This window comes from Bos indicus, chromosome 9, assembly GCF_029378745.1.
Source record: "Bos indicus isolate NIAB-ARS_2022 breed Sahiwal x Tharparkar chromosome 9, NIAB-ARS_B.indTharparkar_mat_pri_1.0, whole genome shotgun sequence".
Lineage (NCBI taxonomy): Eukaryota > Metazoa > Chordata > Mammalia > Artiodactyla > Bovidae > Bos > Bos indicus.
Window position 1 is genome coordinate 65,464,441 of NC_091768.1, and position 21,154 is coordinate 65,485,594.

A 21,154-nucleotide genomic window follows, 5' to 3' on the forward strand; every position below is an offset into this window, starting at 1 on the left:
GCCAAACGTGGTCTCTTCTTAATATACATAGAATGTATGTATATATATATGTATACCTTTATATGCTTACATCTAATCTAGATTTTTAATACCAGAGGAAGCAAAACTGAAAATTTTGCAGATGAAATTATCAGTATTTATATCTGGATATATTCCACTTGACATCTGTGCATTTGTATACATATCGATGTACATATTTGTGTACATTTATGAATATGAAAGCAGTCTTCAGGTATGGAAATATTTGCTGTTAACTTTGCAAATGGTGTTACCTTTAAGAACCTACTCCAAGCCAGGCTTCACCAATATGTGAACCGTGAACTTCCAGATGTTCAAGCTGGTTTTAGAAAAGGCAGACGAACCAGATATCAAATTGCCAACATCCACTGGATCATGGAAAAAGCAAGAGAGTTCCAGAAAAACATCGATTTCTGCTTTATTGACTATGCCAAAGCCTTTGACTGTGTGGATCACAATAAACTGTGGAAAATTCTGAAAGAGATGGGAATACTAGACCACCTGACCTGCCTTCTGAGAAACCTATATGCAGGTCAGGAAGCAGCAGTTAGAATTAGACATGGAACAACAGACTGGTTCCAAATAGGAAAAGGTGTATGTCAAGGCTGTATATTGTCACCCTGCTTATTTAACTTCTATGCGAGTACATCATGAGAAACGCTGGGCTGGAAGAAGCACAAAGTGGAATCAAGATTGGTGGGAGAAATATCAATAACCTCAGATATGCAGATAACACCACCCTTATGGAAGAAAGTGAAGAGGAACTAAAAAGCCTCTTGATGAAAGTGAAAGTGGAGAGTGAAAAAGTTGGCTTAAAGTTCAACATTCAGAAAACTAAGATCATGGCATCTGGTCCCATCACTTCATGGGAAATAGATGGGGAAACAGTGGAAACAGTGTCAGACTTTATTTTTGGGAGCTCCAAAATCACTGCAGATGGTGACTGCAGCCATGAAATTAAAAGATGCTTACTCCTTGGAAGGAAAGTTATGACCAACCTAGATAGCATATTCAAAAGCAGAGACATTACTTCACCAACAAAGGTCCGTCTAGTCAAGGCTGTGGTTTTTCCAGTGGTCATGTATGGATGTGAGAGTTGGACTGTGAAGAAGGCTGAGCGCCGAAGAATTGATGCTTTTGAACTGTGGTGTTGGAGAAGACTCCTGAGAGTCCCTTGGACTGCAAGGAGATCCAACCAGTCCATCCTAAAGGAGACCAGTCCTGGGTGTTTATTGGAAGGACTGATGCTGAGGCTGAAACTCCAATACTTTGGCCACCTCATGCGAAGAATTGACTCATTGGAAAAGACCCTGATGCTGGGAGGGTTTGGGGGCAGGAGGAGAAGGGGACGACAGAGGATGAGATGGCTGGAGGGCATCACTGACTCGATGGAACTGAGTTTGGGTGAACTCCAGGAGTTGGTGATGGACAGGGAGGCCTGGCGTGCTGCAATTCATGGTGTCGCAAAGAGTCGGACATGACTGAGGGACTGAACTGAATTGAAGGACTAATAGTCTAGAAACCGGATTTTGAGCAATCCATTTTGCCTTAGGAAAGGTGGTTTTTGAGACCAGATCATGATAAAACCATTACCTGGCCCTCTTCACATGCTGGCCACTCTGCTAATCACTGATACAGATGTCATCTGATCCTCACTTAATTGCACGAACACCATGAAGTCAGTATTGTTTTCTTCCTGTTTTTCCAGTGAGGTGGAGATTTAGATTGAGGAGTATAATAGGAAGTCACAAGATCTATTTCAAATAAATATAAGAGGGTTTCTGTAAATTAATCAGTTAAATTAAATTAGACATTATACTGTAGTGTTTTTTAATCAGATAATCTAGATTAGAAATTTGAAATTTGTGTTACTGTACATCTGATTTAGTCTTGAAATGTGATATAAACATCTCTTTGAAATCTAAACATGGCTAATATAATCTAAATGTGTACATTAAACTGCTTAATTTTAATATATCTATGACTTTAAATGCATACTACAATATTTCACTAGGTTAAGGAAATGGAAGGAATTCTAAAGAGACGATACCCCAATTCTTTGCCAGCTTTAATACTGGCTGCGTCAGCAGCTGGTGATACAGCAGATAGAAATACAGTGGAGTTTATGGAAAAAAGGATAAAAAAACTAGAAGCTGATCTGGAGGGCAGAGATGAAGAAGCAAAGAAAAGCCTTCGTACCATGGAACAGCAGTTTCAGAAAATGAAGGTAAGTGCCAGGCTAGCCATGGAGGTGGGGCTCTGAGGTATGCCATGGTAGCTGAGAGCTTCTTAGAATGAGACAGAAGAGTATGTCTTGGGGTGGAGCAGTGGGGAGCGGTGCAGAGACCAAATAGAGGAATGAATTCCAACCCCTCCCTTTTGATCCGTCTAAATTTTCCCAACTTTTTCCTTTTTCCCGTCCCTATCTCGTTCCACTTTTGCCCCTGCTCATTTTTGGCCACTTCTTTCATTTCTGATTCCCAGTGCACATCAAGTGTTCAGTTGCCTTCTCATGTGCTCTTCCTTCTTCTGAAATAGCCCAGTTTCCACTTATCCCCAAATTTACACACACCCCTCAAGGCTGAAGTTGAATGTGCTCTCTCTCTCTGCCGTCTTCTCCCCTTCCCTCAAGGCCTCCAGACCCACTCGGGTACCTCATCCCCTCTGCCGTGTGTTCGTAGGCCCATTACCACAGTTACCACCGGACATTGAAACTTGCCGTGTCACTCTCACCAGGCTATGAACTGTTGGAACGCAGGAACTGAATTTATCTGTAGGGTCTGACGCAGTGCCAGCAGTTGTAGCTCAATAAACATTCATTGAATAAATGAACAAAATTCTTATCATGCCTCCCTCCTTGGCCTGGACTGTTAGGTTATTTTTGTTAATTTAGCTCTAGTATGCAAATTCTAGTCTGACTTGGGTGAAATTTCTAAATTGATGTTAAGCTGTTGAAAATGTGCAATTTCTTATAGACGTTAGTATCCCTGACTGCTTTCCCTATTTATCCTCAGGGAGAATAGTTTGTCAATTTGCATAGAGAAGGGTACACAGTAATGGTGAGACTTAAAATAAGTTTTAGTATACAAAAACGTGTAATTTAATGTTATGAAACAACATACAGCATTATGAAATTATATAACATATATTGAGAATATGTAATGGAATGCCCATCAAAGATTAGAACTTCAACACATTTGACTGACTCAAGGAGCATGGACTTGGAGGCATCAGACTATATGGTGGGTCCCTGAATGAAGGAAAAGGCAGGGCCTGGGAGAGTTCAGGGCTTCGGTAACTAATGAAGCATTTAGCAGCGGTCTGTTGTTGCATGGATTCTTCTCTGCAGATTCAGTATGAGCAGAGACTGGAGGAACAGGAGCAGTTACTTGCTTGCAAATTGAAGGAGGCAGCCCAGAACCAACAGGACAACTCCTCAAGGACTAAAGCACTGGAGAAGGAACTGGATGATGTTAAGGAAGCCCATCAGATCACCATAAGAAACCTTGAAGCTGAAATAGATGTTCTTAAACATCAGAATGCTGAATTGGAACTCAGGAAGACTGAGAAGGATGATAAAGATTTCCAGTCCATAGAGTTCCAGGTGGAACAGGCTCACTCTAAAGCTAAACTGGTCAGGCTCAATGAGGAGCTGGCTGCAAAGGGGAGAGAGATACAGGACCTTTCCAAAACTGTGGAGCGGCTGCAGAAGGAGAGGAGAAAGATGCTCTCTAACCAGCAGTCTAAGGCTCGAGAGGAAATGACTGCCAAAAGGGTGAAGAAAGATGGTCTGCACCCTGGCAAAGGAAATGCTGACTCCTTCGGAACCCTGGAGGGCAAACTTTACCAACCACATACTTTTACTGATTCTCACGTTTCAGAGGTTTTACAAGAAAACTGCAGATTGAAAAATGAAGTGGCGAGATTAACTGTGGAGGGGAATGAGCTGAAGATGAAATCTGAAGCTGCAGTGAATCAATTTGAAAACACCATGAAAAGGTAAAAAAAAAAAAAAAAGTGAGTATGTAGAGACATAGAAAGAAAAATTTAAAAATCTTAAGATATATTTCCCCTGGGTAATTATTTTGACCCTGAAATAAATTCACAAACCAAAATTTAAGAACCTGTACAACATGTCATTTCTTCTCCAGGAGATCTTCCCTGACCCCGTGGTTCGAACCTGGTTCTCCCGCATTACAGGCAGATTCTTTACCATCTGAGGCACCAGGGAAGCCCCCTGAACCAAATTCACAAGCCAAATTTTAAGAAGCTGTATAACACAGCTAAGTGTAGATCTGTTTGAGGGTTGGATCTCCTACCTGTTGCAAGCTGAGATTCTCATGAACTGGAATCTTCATGTGAACCCCATCCTTCCTTCCCAGTCTTGTTTCTCTGCACATATCCAAATGGTGTTAGTAAGCTGACCCATCTCTACAGATTTATGGTTGTGGTAGGCAGATGGCTGTCAGAAAACAGCTCTTGTTAAAATCAGTTGATATCATAAGAGGAAACGGTGCTCTTTTCCAAAATAACTCTTCAAATTAATCTTGTGATCACATCTGTTCATGCCTTGAAGAACTTCTGTACTTAATCCCTTTCTTTCTCAGAATCTCTAAGAACCATCTCCTTTCTCTCTCCTCTGAGCCTTTCCAGAGGCTTACATCTTTTTCACCCAATCAAACCAAGTTCTTGTCCTCTTTCTGCCTTTCAGGACCAGATTTTCCACAGGTCGCCTCTCCTTGTATTTCCCCCTGACTTGCTCTAAGCATGGTCTCGTCCTCACACTGTTGACGCTGGTCTCTGGAGAACGTTTCTCAGGCAATGGAGTTTTCTCCATTGACACTGCGGAGACAGTGTCGATTACACTGCCTTTCCTAAAAGGATGGCCAACCTAGATAGCATAATGAAAAGCAGAGACATTACTTTGCCAACAAAGGTCCGTCTAGTCAAGGCTATGGTTTTTCCAGTGGTCATGTATGAATGTGAGAGTTGGACTGTGAAGAAAGCTGAGTGCCGAAGAATTGATGCTTTTGAACTGTGGTGTTGGAGAAGACTCTTGAGAGTCCCTTGGACTGCAAGGAGATCCAACCAGTCCATTCTAAAGAAGATCAGCCCTGGGATTTCTTTGGAAGGAATGATGCTAAACCTGAAACTCCAGTATTTTGGCCACCTCATGGGAAGAGTTGACTCATTGGAAAAGACTCTGATGCTGGGAGGGATTGGGGGCAGGAGGAGAAGGGGACGACAGAGGATGAGATGGCTGGATGGCATCACTGACTTGATGGACATGAGTTTGAGTGCACTCCGGGAGTTGGTGATGGACAGGGAGGCCTGGCGTGCTGCGATGCATGGGGTCACAAAGAGTCAGACATGACTGAGCGACTGAACTGAACTGAACTTCCTCCCTTAATCTCCATGACATACCAGCTCTCACTAAAGCTCCTTTTCTGCTGCTTTTAAGTGACTCTTGAATCCTTTTCATTCTCCTGCCTCAAAAATCTGACTTTGTTACAAAGTTTTTGGCTTTTAACTGTCTATTCTCTGCTCCTCCTCCTTTGCTAAACTCATCCATTCTTTATGGCTTCTATGAACCTGACTCCTAGATTTTACTTTTCAAGTCTTATTTTCTTCCCTGAGTTCAGATGTTAAATCTGAAAATTTGTTGGATTGTTCCTCTTGAAATTAGTAGTATTTCAATTTCTTTTTCTCTTTTTTACATGTAAAGTAATCCCTCCCTTCCAGCATCCCTGTCTCTGTCTGTGACCATACTTTTTCAATTTCCAGGCCCAGCTTTAGTACCTTTTTCCCTTGGGTTGACAGTCTGTTGGGTGCTTCCTTATAAGTGCTTATTTTGCTTTCCTACTCCTTTTATTAGTGTGGCCCGCTTGGTTTACTAGGCAGTTGGCCCACCCCGATCTCCCCAATTTCAGTTTCTGTCTCCCCTGATCATCTTGCTTAAAAATCATTAATATTCTTTAGTACTCCTGTGTCTGAACCACTGTCCTCCAGTGACTCCCAACTTTCCTCAAACGTCAGGACTAAATTTCTGTCCCTGGCATCTCAAGTCCCATCACCATTCTAATCCTGCTCTATCAGAGTTGTGTTACTTGCCAAGTTTCTTCCCTGCCTTTTGCTCATTCATGTTTCATTTTCTAGGAAAAATATTACCCAGAGCTTCTTAGAAATTTCCTGCTCCCACCTCCAACTCCTGTATAACTTATATACCAAGAAAGCACTGTCATACATCACCTTACAGCTTCTTGAGAACTGATGTAAGATTATACTTCTTTTGCAACTTGTAGGCAATAATAGGTCTGAATATGAAGTTCAGTGTAAGGTTTAGAGTGTATAAAACATGTAGTTTAATGTTTGTGAAGCAACATATTAATTATGAAATTATATAACATATTGAGAATATATAACATTATGCCCTTCAGAGATTAGAATTTCAATACACTTGACTAGGGCTTCCCAGATGTCTCAATAGTAAAGAATTCACATGCCACTCCAGGAGACACAGGTTCGATCCCTGGGTTGGGATATGCCCTGGAGAAGGCAACGGCAACCGACCTCAGTGTTCTTGCCCGGGAAATCCCACGGACAGAGGAGCCTGGCGGGCTATAATCCATGGGGTTGCAAAGAGTTGGACACAACTGAACACACACACATACTTGACTAAATTAAGGAACCCAGAGTTGGAAGCATGAGTAGTGAGTGCCTGAATGAAGGAAGAGAGAGGACCTGGCAGAGTGCAGGGAGAATAAGCAGAAGAAGCACCTAACAAATGCTTATTGATTGATAGGCAGCCACATCTGATTGAGCCATCATGGCAGTTGTATCACTTCCAAATTGAAACCTTGATTCTTTGTCCTGAATATGATAGTAGTAATGAAGCCAGTTGAAAAGAATCGTGTTGTTTAGTCATTCTGATGATGTTGTTTAGTCACATCTGACTCTTTGCGACCCCATGAACTGTAGCACACCAGGCTTCCCTGTCCTTCACTGTCTCCTGGAGTTTGCTCAGATTCATGTCCATTGAGTCGGTGATGCCATCCAACCATCTCATCCTCTGTCATCCCATTCTCCTCCTGCCCTCCATCTTTCCCAGTATCAGGGTCTTTTCTACTGAGTCAGTTCTTCGCATCAGGTGGCCAAAGTATTGGAGCTTCAGCATAGGTCCTTCCAATGAATATTCAGGGTTGATTTCTTTTAAGATTGACTGGCTTGATTTCCTTGTTGTCCAAGAGACTCTGAAGTGTCTTCTCCAGCACCATAGTTTGAAAGCATCAGTTCTTCTGTGCTCAGCCTTCTTTATGGTCCAACTCTCACATCTATACAATACTACTGGAAAAACCATAGCTTTGACTATCTGGACCTTTGTCAGCAAAGTGACATCTCCAAAGATAATTTAAAATTCAGATTTTCCTGTAAATTTTCCTAGACATAATTTATAATTTTTTAGTGTCGTTAGTCTGTTTCTCAGACAGCTCTGAACTGGAGACGTGAAAAGTAACCTTTCTTCTTTTGGCTGTTTTTTACTATAGTTCAGTTATATCATGGGTACTTTAGACTTTTATGCTTGTCTTAGGACCCTAATAACAGTGTTTCAGTGAAGAAGTATTCATATAGTCAAATAAGCAACTGATATGTTTGTTTATAGTTTGGGAATTGCCGTATTAATAAGTATCAACAGTGATTGCTAAATATCTACTTTCAATAAAATTGTGTCATTTTTTAATAATCTTTCGAATAATAGAGGAAATGTTTATCTGTAAGAAATGTCCCGCTTTTTAGTCATAACTTTGCCATTTACTGAACTGCCACTGAATGCATAAATTTTGTCACAGAGACAAATGAGCAGTCTCTCACATTTAATGGTCCAATTAGGTTCAGACTACCTTATGTCCTAAGAATTACCATAAAGATCATTTTACTCGCACAACCTGGAGCTAGCCCTGAAGTTATGCGCGGGCCAAAAACTGGTGAGTGTTGCCTAGAGACAAAACATTTGAGAATCTAAAGAATTGGGACCATAAATCTGAATTTATCTTAAAAGGTAAAATAACGAGCTCTTTGCCGTAAATCCAGACATTTAGAGCCTTTGTTTCTCTCAAAGTGCCCCAGGCTGGTGGTGGTGTCCAGCTCTGCTGGACTCAAACCCCAGCTCTACAATTTACTGACCTAGGACCCCAGACATATCACTCTTTCCTGCACTCAAGTTTGCCTTTATAAAATTGAGTAAATAAGAGCAAGCTCATGGAGTGACTGTAAGGATTCCTAGGCAGTAATGGCTAAAGCACCGAGCACAGTGCAGTAGATGTGGTGCCTTCTCTCTGTTTGCTTCTTTACTCTCCAGGCTTCTTATACTGTTTATAGGCTAACTGAATTAGAGGTTGAAGAACCACTTTTATGTGTGGTTTTCTTTAATTTGCTGTAAAGGTTCAAGGAAGAAACTGCAGCACACATCACATCTCTCAAAGCATCTCATCAGAGGGAAGTAGAGAAACTCCTTTGCCAAAATGCAGTTGAGAATTCTTCTTCCAAAGTAGCTGAACTAAATCGTAAAATAGCAACTCAGGAGGTAGGTGACTTTAATAAACTTTGACTGTAATGTGATTTTTTTTTTTTAAGATCATTGCCAAAGTATCTGGAAGTACTTAACTTCACTGCTTGAGGTTGGTGATAGAAATGAGAAATTATCATTGCTTTTTTTTTTTTAATAGAAGTTGACACCCTTACCATACATGTGTTTAACTATTCAACTTTACTGTTATACATCTAAATAAGTGTTTTTGCAATTTTGTCCCTATATTTCTCAAATAGTCTTTCTCCTAATAGTGTAATAGTGGTTCAGGGATAAATTGAATGTGATTAGGACCTTAGTGCTTGAACCTGTGTTGAACCATCTCCCTTCACCCGAAGTCCAAACTGACAAGTCACTCTTCTTTCCTGTTTTTCATTAAATAATGTTTCCTAGCCGTTCAGGCGCGGGGGATAAAGTAATGAACAGAGACATGTACATAATTCTAGTCAATACGAAGCATAGTCATCTGAGAATCATGACAGGGCGTGTTGACAGTTCATCTGCATTTCCTCAAGGGTGTTGTCCTTGGATAGTATATATGTCAGCTTGTAATATTTACCAATGTCAACTATGTGGCCTGTCTTCTGTGGCTTTTGCAAGTTGAAGAAAAAACCATTAAAAGAGAACTTTCAACTTACTTTCAAATGAGGTATCTAAGAAAAAAGAAAAGAAAGCAAATATGGCAAAATACTAGCAGTGAATAATTCAAGTTGAAGAATATACGAATGTTCCATGTGCTCTTCATCTTTTTTGTAGGTTTTAATTCTAAAAACCAAGCTGGGTGGAGGGGGTGACTTCAAGAAATAATTCTCTCATGACCACCTCTCCCACCCATAATAATTTAACAGCATCTTAATTAAAAAGATATCCATCAGTTGTGGAAGTTTGAGCATGGACAAGATATGAGATATGAAATTATTGTAAATTTTCTTTTATGTAAAAACACTATTGTTAGATTCAGGCAATTTAAAAATAGGATCCTTTTAATTTTTTTAATACATACAAAGGTCATTAGTTCACTTTCCTATATTTTTCAAATGTTCATGGAAAAACTTGACTAACACAGTACTGCTAATATAATTTCCTAGGTACTTATAAAACATTTTCAAAATCAAGTCAATGAGCTGCAGAGTAAGCAAGAGTCTCTTGTAGTTTCTCAAGTTCGAGAAGAAATCCTACAGAAAGAGGTAAGAAATAGCCAAAGTATTGGGCTAACATAAGCTTCTCAGCCATTTCAATCATATAGTCCTGCATAATTTTTTAATTTAAATGTACAAATGGAGATAACTCAGAAATGTCTTATCATGTCAAGAAAATATTAATATTTCCCCAGATGAAGCTCAAATATCAATTAAATTATTTATGTTTGTATTTTCTAAGATTTTCTGAGGACTGGGGAAATGGGGCAGGTTTGGTTTGGTTGTTTTGATTTTTTAGGAGGTAAAATGGTATAGTTAAGGCCATTTCTGCAATAAGTAGTAAGATTATTTAATTTAGTTAAGAAAAAGGTAAGTAAATTATTATGAAAGTAATGCTGGATCATCAAGAACAATACCTTTACAGGAAATAGATCTTTCTGGAAACTCACCATTTTGATTACTCTAAGATCCTTTTGATTCTAGAAAGTATGAAAAATCAAACTGCATTCTATTCTTTGAAGCTTATACATCATTTTTTTTAAATTATTTGAGGGCTTATTAAATCACATGATAAAAGTGAAACTTACAACTAAATAGCATCATGGAAAGATTAACGTAAACTAGTCCACAGTCACACAACTCTCCACTTAAACACCGTGTTCTAGGAGTTGAAGGACTGTAGTTGAACACTGTATACTTTTCAGTGTTGAAAATATACATAAACTTTGTTGTATAAGTAATAAACTTACAGAACCTCACAGACCTGAAATAAAATTTTTAGGAAAACAGTAAAAGGAAATACGTGTTCATGTTTGCCAGATGAAGAGGAAGATCAATTTTGGTCAAGTTATCGTGTTCTTAGTTTGGAAATAGCTAAATATTTTGAAAATAGAAAAGCTGTAACACATGATTTCCAAGGCTATTTAACTAGAAGACTAAGGAAATCACTTCATTTCTTGAATAAAGCTAATGACAATCCGCCTTTTGATATGGACTGTACTTACAATAGCTGTTTTAACAGAGCTTATTTATTCCCACCTCTGATAACCCTCTAAAGGTCCTCTCTGATGGCCTGTATGTTATGAACCATTTCATCTCAGGCCAGTGGGAATATGAACCGTTCCTAGCCCGTATAAGCTCCAGGAGTTACTCCAAAACTGCCTCCAGCCAACACACTAGGTCGCCATAGAGCTCGTTCCGTTTGTTTCCCTTCTCTGATGAATTGTAGTCCTGCAGTGCTATTAGCCAGTGCTTGAAAATAGTTGTCTCGTATATTGACTGGATTCTCTGGTTGTTTAAGAAATGTGTTGCTGTTGCGTACTGCACCATGGCCTCGAGTGAAAGCATGCTGTGTATGTATCAAAAGTGGTGAATTCTGTTTTTTGACTGCTTGTTTTTAAAGCAGTTTCATAGAGCTATAAGAAAAAACTGAGTAATTTCAATTTTTTCAACATTGTTCAAGTCAGTTATTGGACCTTTTTAGGTTCCTTTGATAGTGTCATATTTACCCTGATTTTTTTGTAATCCTTGATTCCCACATTGATTATCTGTGCATTTGAGTCAGGTTTGCTTTGGCAGAGATGGTTCTTCACCCGTCAGCTCTGCTTGGGTTTCTGGGTGTGTCTGCTGGTCGTCTTGGCTGCGTAGGGCTTGCTCTCAGGGTCTATTTTTGGGCAGGGCCACTGCCTGAGCTCTGAAGTTGGGGCAAGAGGGATGCCACTGACTGAGTACAGTTGGGCGGGATTTCTGGTTTGATTTCCATACCTAAGTGAAGCTATTTCCTAGCCTGTATCCACAGTACCAGGGGTGGCTTATGATCACTGTATGGCTAAATATTTACTTGAACCTACATTTTATAATAGGAGTCAAAACTGTAATAATGATAGTTACTGTTTATTAAGGGTTTCCTATATATACTAGGCACTGTGTTAAGTGTTCTGTGTGGTTCTCACAATAACCCAAAAGAGTCGGTACTATTATTCCCATTTTATATACGAAGAAACTGATGGTAAGAAAAGTGAAATAACTTACCTGAGGTGGTGGTTGTTGTTCAGTCCCTAAGTCACGTCCAACTCTGTGTGACCCCATGAACTGCAGTACGCCAGGCTTCCCTGCCCTTCACTATCTCCCTGAGTTTGCTCAAGCTCACATCCATTGAGTCAGTGATGCTGTCCAACCATCTTATCCTCTGTTGCCCCCTTCTCCTCTTGCCCTCAATCTTTCCCAGCTAATGAGTTGTTTCTCTCATCAGGTGGCTAAAGTAACCTGAGGTTACCAGGCCATAACTAAAATACCAGCATAGGACTCAGGGCCTCTGGCTCCAGGTTCAAGGCTCTCAGTTACTTTACTTTTTCACCAGTCCCCTATCAGTGGACATTCAGGTTGTTGCCAAGTTTTTCTATAGTATTCAAGTAGCAAGAAGCATTTTTTTTAACCTCACACCTTTTTTTTTTTTTTTTTTGAGGTGTTTGGATTATTTAGCAAATGGATATGATAAGAACTTTAGACAGTATACATTTTGGATGTTGTTTGGTCCCAGGGATATTGAGATTTGTGTGTGGGGGTGTGTGTGTGTGTGTTTTAAAGCAGGAAACACTTTTGATCATGCATCTTTCCTTATGTATCCAGTTGCCTCCAATGAACATATTCACTAAATTCACTAAAATATAAGAATTTTTTTAAAGACTCAACTTTAATTATACTCTTAAAGGTACTTTGTAAGAGGTACAAATGAAGGAAAGTTGTCTCTACTCTGTCTGGAACCAAATCTCTGAATTTATGTAATTTACAAATGTTGAATCTTTGAGAGGTGACTCCATTGATTTATTCATGGATAATTGTTAAGCACCCTCTGCTGTGCACAGCTGTAGGAGCTAGGAAAACTGAAGAGAACAAAGACAAAATCCCAGTTCTCATGGAGCTTATCTGGAGAAGGCAATGGCACCCCACTCCAGTACTCTTGCCTGGAAAATCACATGGACGGAAGAGGAGCCTGGTAGGCTGCAGTCCATAGGGTCGCAAAGAGTCGGACACAACTGAGCAACTTCACTTTCACTTTTCACTTTCATGCATTGGATAAGGAAATGGCAACCCACTCCAGTGTTCTTGCCTGGAGAATCCCAGGGACGGCAGAGCCTGGTGGGCTGCCATCTGTGGGGTCGCACAGAGTTGGACACAACTGAAGCAACTTAGCAGCAGCAGCAGCAGCAGCAGCATGGAGCTTATATTTTTTTTGGGTAATGAGACCATAAACAAATATAAGTTCTGATGAAAAAGGTCAACTGAGTCAACATTTATAAAGTACTTAGCATAGCACCTAGCCCACGATACTGCCATAACTCATTACTGCTTATCCTTTAAGACTCAGTTCAGACACAGCTGCCTCCGATTGAGAATCCTGCAGCCACCTCTCCTTCAGATTACGTGTCCCTCACTCAGCACCTTACTGTACACTTATCTCTCCACCGCAGCATGTCATGTTAGAACTGTCATTCACTCACCTGCTCCTTGCTCTAGACTAGAACTTTCCTGGTGTACCCAGAATGGGTTACCTGTGGTCACAAGATGATGGTGACTGGAAAGGTGGTCTAAAAACAAACTCAGTCATTTTTCAATCATTAAGATGTTTGTAGAGGATGAAATGATACTTGACTAATACATATATGACAGTGCCTCTGACAGCTTTCTTAGTTCAATAATCATTGCTTGTTTTGTCTTGGGGGTAGTTTTTGTTGCAGGGGTTTGTTTTTTACAATTTTGTTTTCAGACAAGATTTTTTTGCCCAGCACTCAACACCATGGCATGGTATGTACAACATCTCCCCAACCTTTCTGTAAGTCATCCCCATTAAGGTCTGTTTGTTTATTTGGTCACTGGTGATATCCAGGATGGCCTACATTTAAACTATTTAGATTTGCCACTGATTTAATTTGCTTATATTTTCACATTTTTTAAACTAACGTCAGAAGAGTATATTGGTTCTTTTTTTTTTTTTTTAAGTATTATTGGTGTTTTTAGGTACTAGGTGGTTCCTTGTAAAACATGATTGATTGTTAACTTTATCCATTTTCATTTGCTTGTTAATTATTTTTCATTTTGATAACAGCAGGTTATCGTAATTATATGGTATAAAGAGTGCTATTGCTTTATGAAGTCCAATATAGAGATCCCTCATATCACCTCCATTTCACTCCCTGGTGCCATAAAAATTTCACCTTTTTTTTTTTCTGGGCCATGACATGAAAAAGGAGGTACTATGCTAGACTGTCATCTCTCTGAGGACAGGGACTGGGCACTCTAGAGCCTAAGACACAGCCAGCACAGGAAGAGTTCACCACTTACTTATCTCTGTTTATATGTGCATGTTCACATGTGGAATGAATTATTATAAGTTATAAGATGATAAGAACTAGAAGAGAATTACAAATAGAACTATAGGAGGTTGACAAAAAAGGATTCATATTTATTCAACTCTCTGTGTGCTTTAAATGTATTATTTAATCCAAAAAGTAGTCACACTATTAACATATACTTTGTAGCAAGGCTGAATACATCAGAAAAAGTGCCCAACTTAATTTTGAACACTACAGCCAGCCTGCATAACTGGGAGGGAGAAAATGGTCTGATCATCTGGAACCTTTTCAAATGTGAGGTCAGTTCAGGGCTAGAATGAGCCTTTACTTTCTGGACCAAAGAAATGAAAGCTATTACTCTAACAACTCCAGATACCTTTGATGTTAACAAGAAGGCTCTGGTCTAAAGAAATTTTATACAAAGAATATGCAGTGAATGTTCTTACTTCTAATGATTGCCAGTGGAAAATGAATTATTTCCTTGTTATAATTTCCCATTTATTTTATATCTCTTTTTTTAAATATAAATGTATTTATTTTAATTGGAGGCTAATTACTTTACAGTATTGTAGTGGTTCTGCCATACATTGACATGAATGCCCCATATCTCAACTTTAGATTACAAAACTTTTGGAAGAATTGAGAGAAGCCAAAGAAAATCATACACCGGAGATGAAACATTTTATGGTCTTAGAAAAGAAAATCAAACAGATGGAAATGAGACATGAGCAAAGAGAACAGGAACTTCAGCAGGTAAATTAGTAAATAACATTTACATATTTGTACAGTTCTTCACATTTAAGTACTTCCAGTTTACTATGTTTTTGTCATCCCTAACAGATTACTTCTTTCAGAATGTTTTCATTATATATTGGTTTTATTATAGATAAATATATAGCTTTTAAGAGAAAATAAGACTAATTCTCAAATACCTGAAGATTGGTTTACCTTATATCTAGAAAAATAGAGAAACAACTTTTGTATTATGTTCTTAATTATTGATGAATGACTAAAAGAGAAGCATTTTACCCTGGGAATAGGACTCTTGGGAACCATGTAACACATTTAAGTCATTTCAATAAACAGCTCATACAGCTCTATATCAAAAAAGCAAAACAATCAAACATTGGCAGAAGATCTAAATAGATACTTCTTCAAAGAACATATTCAGATGGCCAAAAAGGAAAGAAAAGATGCTCAGCATCACTAATTACCAAAGAAATGCAAATCAAATCTACAATGAGATAGCACCTCTTACCAGAATGGCCATGATGAAAAAGTGTACCAACAGTAAGTGCTGGAAAGGGTGTGGAGAAAAGGGGACTCTCATATACTGTTAGTGGAAATGTAAATTGGTACAGCCACTCTGGAGAACAGTATGGAGGTTCCTTAAAAAACTAAACATTGAAATACCACATGACCCAGCAATCCCACTCCTGGGCATTTATCTGAAGAAAACCATAATTCGAAAAGCTACATGCACCCCTGTGTTCATTGCAGCAGTATTTACAATAGCCAAGATAGGGAAGCAACCTAAATGTCCATCAACAGAGGAATGGATAAAGAAGATACGGTAAATACATACAATGGAATATTACTCAGCCATAAAAAAGAACAAAGTAATACCATTTGCAACAACATTGGTGAACCTAGAGATTATCATACCAAGTGAAGCAAGTCAGAGAAAGACATATATCTTACTATATTGCTTGTATGTGGAATCTAAAAAAATGATACAAATGAACATATTTATAAAACAGACTTTCAAAACCAAACGTATGGTTATCAAAGGGGAAATGTGATGTAAGGGAGGGATAAATTAGGAGTTTGGGATTACCGTATGCACACCACTACATATATAACCAATAGGGACTACTGTATAGCACAGAGAATTCTACTCAGTATTCTATAGTAACCTATATAGGAAAAAAAAATTTTGAAAAAGAATATTTGTATATGTATAAGTGAATCACTTTCAGTACACCTGAAACTTAACACAGCATTATAAATCAACTACTCCAATAAAATTGCAAACTCAGAACTGAGAGCAGCTTCCAAATAGCAAGGAAAACCACAGGTTTAAAGGGTCCCTTTCACACATGACTGAAAATACTAAATTTCTTCAATAATTTCAATTCTGAAAAAAAAAAAAAACAAGACCAAAAAAATATACTACCATGTAGCTTCTTACAAACATCTCTACTAATCTAGGAAGCAAGTCTCCACTAGAAAACGCAAAGGTTTCACTATATGTGGTGCTAGAGCAAACTTTTGACTTTGTTGTTCTGTTTTGTTTTCTGTTGGAGTAGTTGCTTTACAGTGTTGTGTTAGTTTCTGGTATACAGCAAAGTGATTCATTTATACATATACACATACTCTTTTTCAGATGCTAACTGAAGATAAAAATCATATCATCATCTTAAGCAGGGCTTCCAAGGTGGCACTAGTGGTGAAGAATCTTCCTGCCAGTGCAGGAGACACAAGAGACACAGGGTCAGTCCCTGGGTGAGAAGATGTCCTGGAGTAGAAACTAGCACCCCACTCCAGTATTCTTGCCTGGAAGATTTCATGGGCAGATGAGCCTGGCAGGCTACAGTCCATGGGACTGCAAAGAGTTGGACATGACTAAGCACGCGCACACACACACACACACACACACACACACACACATCTCAATCAATATAGAAAAAACATTTAACACAAACACCCATTCTTGATAAAAAACTCAAAAAATTAGGTATAAAAATAATATACCTCAACATGATAAAGGCCATATATAACAGGACCACATGTGTGTGTGTTAGTCTCTCAGTCATGTCCGACTCTTTGTGACCTCATGGACTGTACCGCCAGAGTCCTCTGTCCATGGAATTTTCCAGCCAAGAATACTGGAGTGGGTTGCCTTTCAGTTATCATCAAAATCAGTAGTGACAGGTTGGAAGCTTTTCTGCTAAGGTCAGAAACAAGAGAAGAATGCTCATTCTCACACTGTTATTCACCATAGTATTAGAAGCCTTAGCCAGAGCAGTCAGGCAAAGGATGAAATTGTCTCTATTTGTGAATGACATTATTTTATATAAAGAAAATCCTAAAGACTCTACGTAAAAACTGCTGGTTAGCGAATTCAGTAAAGTTCTCTGATACCAAAATCAGTATACATAAGTCAGTAATGTTTCTATAAACTAACAACAAATTATCTGAAGAATAAAATAATTCCACTTTTAATAATATCAAGAAGAATAAAATACTTGGAAATAAATCTATCCAAGGATGTAAAAGATCTGTATGTTGGTAACTATAAGGCATTGATGAAAGAAATTAAACACAAAGGTATTCAGTGTTCATGATTCATAAGAATTGATACTGTAAAATGTCCAAAGCCATCTATAGATTCACTGTGATCTCTGTCAAGATTCCAATGGCATTTTTTATACTAACAGAAAAAGCATTATGAAATTTGTGTGGAACCATACAGACCAGGCAGAGTCAAAGCAATCCTAAGGTAGAACAACAAAACAGGAGGTATCTTCATTTCCTAATTTCAAACTATATTACAGAGCTGAAGTAATCAAAACAGTATGGTCCTGGCATTAAAAACAAACACATAGCCCAAAGGAATAGAATCTAGAACCAAGACATAAATCCACGTATACATATTTGTTAAGGGAGCCAAGAATACTCAGTGGAGAAAAGACACTTTTCATTATAAATGGTTCTGGGGAAATGTAATATTTACATGCAAAAGACAAACTAGATCCCTGTCTTATACCATTCACAAAAATTACTCTAAATGGATTAAAGACCAGAAACCATAAAATTCTTAGAATAAAACACAGGGTAAAAGCTTGCTGATATGTGTCTTGTCATAGATCCCTTTTGGATGTGATACCTAAAGCACAAGCAACAAAAAAAAAACAATAAACGGGACCACATCAAACTAAAAAAGCATCTGCACAAGCAAGGAGATAATCAACATGATGTAAAGGCAAGCTGTGACTCATACAACTCAATAGCAAAAAAAAAAAAAAAACTAATTTAAAAAATGGGCAAAGGATCTGAACAGACATTGTTCCAAAGAAGATATTTAAATGCCCCACAGCTATATGAAAAGATGCTCAGTTCAGTTCAGTTCAGTCGCTCAGTCATGTCCGACTCTTCGAGACCCCATGAATTGCAGCACACCAGGCCTCCCTGTCCATCACCAACTCCCGGAGTTCACTCAGACTCACGTCCATCGAGTCAGTGATGCCATCCAGCCATCTCATCCTCTGTTGTCCCCTTCTCCTCCTTCCCCCAATCCCTCCCAGCATCAGAGTCTTTTCCAATGAGTCAACTCTTCACATGAGGTGGCCAGATTACTGGAGTTTCAGCTTTAGCATCATTCCCTCCAAAGAAATCCCAGGGCTGATCTCCTTCAGAATGGACTGGTTGGATCTCCTTGCAGTCCAAGGGACTCTCAAGAGTCTTCTCCAGCACCACAAATCAAAAGCCTCAATTCTTCAGCACTCAGCCTTCTTCACAGTCCAACTCTCACATCCATACATGACCACTGGAAAAACCATAGCCTTGACTAGACGGACCTTTGTTGGCAAAGTAATGTCTCTGCTTTTGAATATGCTATCTAGGTTGGTCATAACTTTCCTTCCAAGGAGTAAGCGTCTTTTAATTTGATGGCTGCAGTCACCATCTGCAGTGATGTTGGAGCCCCAAAAAATAAAGTCTGACACTGTTTCCACTGTTTCCCCATCTATTTCCCATGAAGTGATGGGATCGGATGCCATGATCTTCGTTTTCTGAATGTTGAGCTTTAAGCCAACTTTTTTACTCTCTACTTTCACTTTCATCAAGAGGCTTTTGAGTTCCTCTTCACTTTCTGCCATAAGGGTGCTATCATCTGCATATCTGAGGTTATTGATATTTCTCCCACCAATCTTGATTCCAGCTTGTGTTTCTTCCAGCCCAGCGTTTCTCATGATGTACTCTGCATAGAAGTTAAATAAGCAGGGTGATAATATACAGCCTTGACATACTCCTTTTCCTATGTAGAACCAGTCTGTTGTTCCATGTCCAGTTCTAATTGTTGCTTCCTGACCTGCATACACATTTCTCAAGATGCAGGTCAGGTGATCTGGTATTCCCATCTCTTTCAGAATTTTCCACAGTTTATTGTGATCCACACAGTCAAAGGCTTTGGCATAGTCAATGAAGCAGAAATAGATGTTTTTCTGGAACTCTCTTGCTTTTTCCATGATCCAGCAGATGTTGGCAATTTGATCTCTGGTTCCTCTGCTTTTTCTAAAACCAGCTTGAACATCAGGAAGTTCACGGTTCACGTATTGCTGAAGCCTGGCTTGGAGAATTTTGAGCATCACTTTACTAGCATGTGAGATGAGTGCAATTGTGCGGTAGTTTGAGCATTCTTTGGCATTGCCTTTCTTTGGGATTGGAATGAAAACTGACCTTTTGCAGATGCTCAACATCACTAATTATGAGGGAAATGCAAGTCAAACCCACATGGGGACATATCAAAAAGAGTATTTGTCTGCTCAGTCGTGTTCAACTCTTTGTGACCCCATGGACTGCAAAATGCCAGGCCTCCCTGTCCATCACCAACTCCCAGAGTTTACCCAAACTCATATCCATTGAGTCAGTGATGCCATCCAACCATTTCATCCTCTGTTGTCCCCTTCTCCTCCTGCCTTCAATCTTTCCCAGCATCAGGGCCTTTTCAAATGAGTCAGCTCTCTGCATCAGGTGGCCAAAGTAATGGAGCTTCAGCTTCAACATCAGTCCTTCCAATGAACACTCAGGACTGATCTCCTTTAGGATGGACTGGTTGGATCTCCTTGCAGGGACTCTGAAGAGTCTTCTCCAACACCACAGTTCAAAAGCATCAATTCTTCGGCACTCAGCTTTCTTTATAGTCCAACTCTCACATCCATACATGACCACTGGAAAAACCATAGCCTTGACTAGAGGGACCTTGGTTGACAAAGTAATGTCTCTGCTTTTTAATAAGCTGTCTAGGTTGGTCATAACTTTCGTTCCAAGGAGTTAGCGTCTTTTAATTGTATACCTTAAACTTGTACAATGTTATGTCAATTATGTCTGAATATGATTGACAAATCGTTAAATGCCAAGTTTTAATATATGAGACATCAAAATAATGAATTGAAAATTCATAGAGCATTTTGTATTCCCCATAACTCAAGTACCTATTTATACAGTGTCTGAAATTGTTTTATTTCATTATTAAATTATGAAATAATTATTCTATAGCCAGGCAGAAATAAAAATTTTCTTGCAGAGGTTCAGCATGTATAATGTCTGGAAACATTATTGGTTTTGTTGCTGTAACCAGTTATTTTTTTATGTCTAGCTTTGTGTGGTTTATAATGTCTGTGATTAACATTTCCCTTCTGGTAAGGTATTTTATTAATAAAATTATAAGAATAGTATTGTAAGTTACTAGACAAGGTGCTTATTTCACAGCTGAAAAAAACTGATCCACATAAACAAGGTAGTCTAGTATGGGTAGTTAAGAGCAGGAGCCCTGGGGCCAGCCACCTGTGTGTGAATTCTAACTCTGCCTCCAGTGGCCTCTGTGTGAATCTAGGGTGAATTAATTTTTTTTACTTATTTGTGACTCTCTTTCCCTACCTGTTAAATGGAGATGGATATGTAGAATATCTCCTAGTGTTACAAGATTAAATGTTAACACATGTAAGACTTAAAGCCAAGCCTGGCACGTGACAGGTGTCAACGTATGGTTCCTTAGTGCTGACATGTTATGTTAAAACTGTCTTGATTGCATCTCAAGTACAGTTCTTAAGAACAGGGTTTTAGGGATGTTTGAATTCATTCCAGGGTATTAAATGCTTTAAATGGTAATCCTGCCCTGCCCCCAACCCAGGCTTAAAATGAAAAACTTTAAACTTCTTAACTCCCTATCAGAATTAGATACTAAAATTCCCACTTACTCTTTGCTTATAAGCCTTTATTGATCCAGTGGGGCCTGTTAGGTAAGGCTCCTCTCCCTCTGCCCCATCCCCTCTGATACA

General features: G+C 39.0%; 1 protein-coding gene across 4 annotated transcripts in view; it reads left to right on the forward strand.

The window, feature by feature from the left end:
• CEP162 (centrosomal protein 162) overlaps positions 1–21,154 on the forward strand; it is a 93,777-nt gene that overhangs the window by 70,959 nt on the left and 1,664 nt on the right. For all 4 annotated transcript variants that reach the window (XM_019967403.2, XM_070796129.1, XM_070796130.1 and 1 more), the window contains 5 exons: positions 2,033–2,245; positions 3,368–4,017; positions 8,458–8,599; positions 9,691–9,789; positions 14,712–14,846. In XM_019967403.2, coding sequence (XP_019822962.1) covers positions 2,033–2,245; positions 3,368–4,017; positions 8,458–8,599; positions 9,691–9,789; positions 14,712–14,846 — 1,239 coding nt within the window. The remainder of the gene's footprint in view (positions 1–2,032; positions 2,246–3,367; positions 4,018–8,457; positions 8,600–9,690; positions 9,790–14,711; positions 14,847–21,154) is intronic.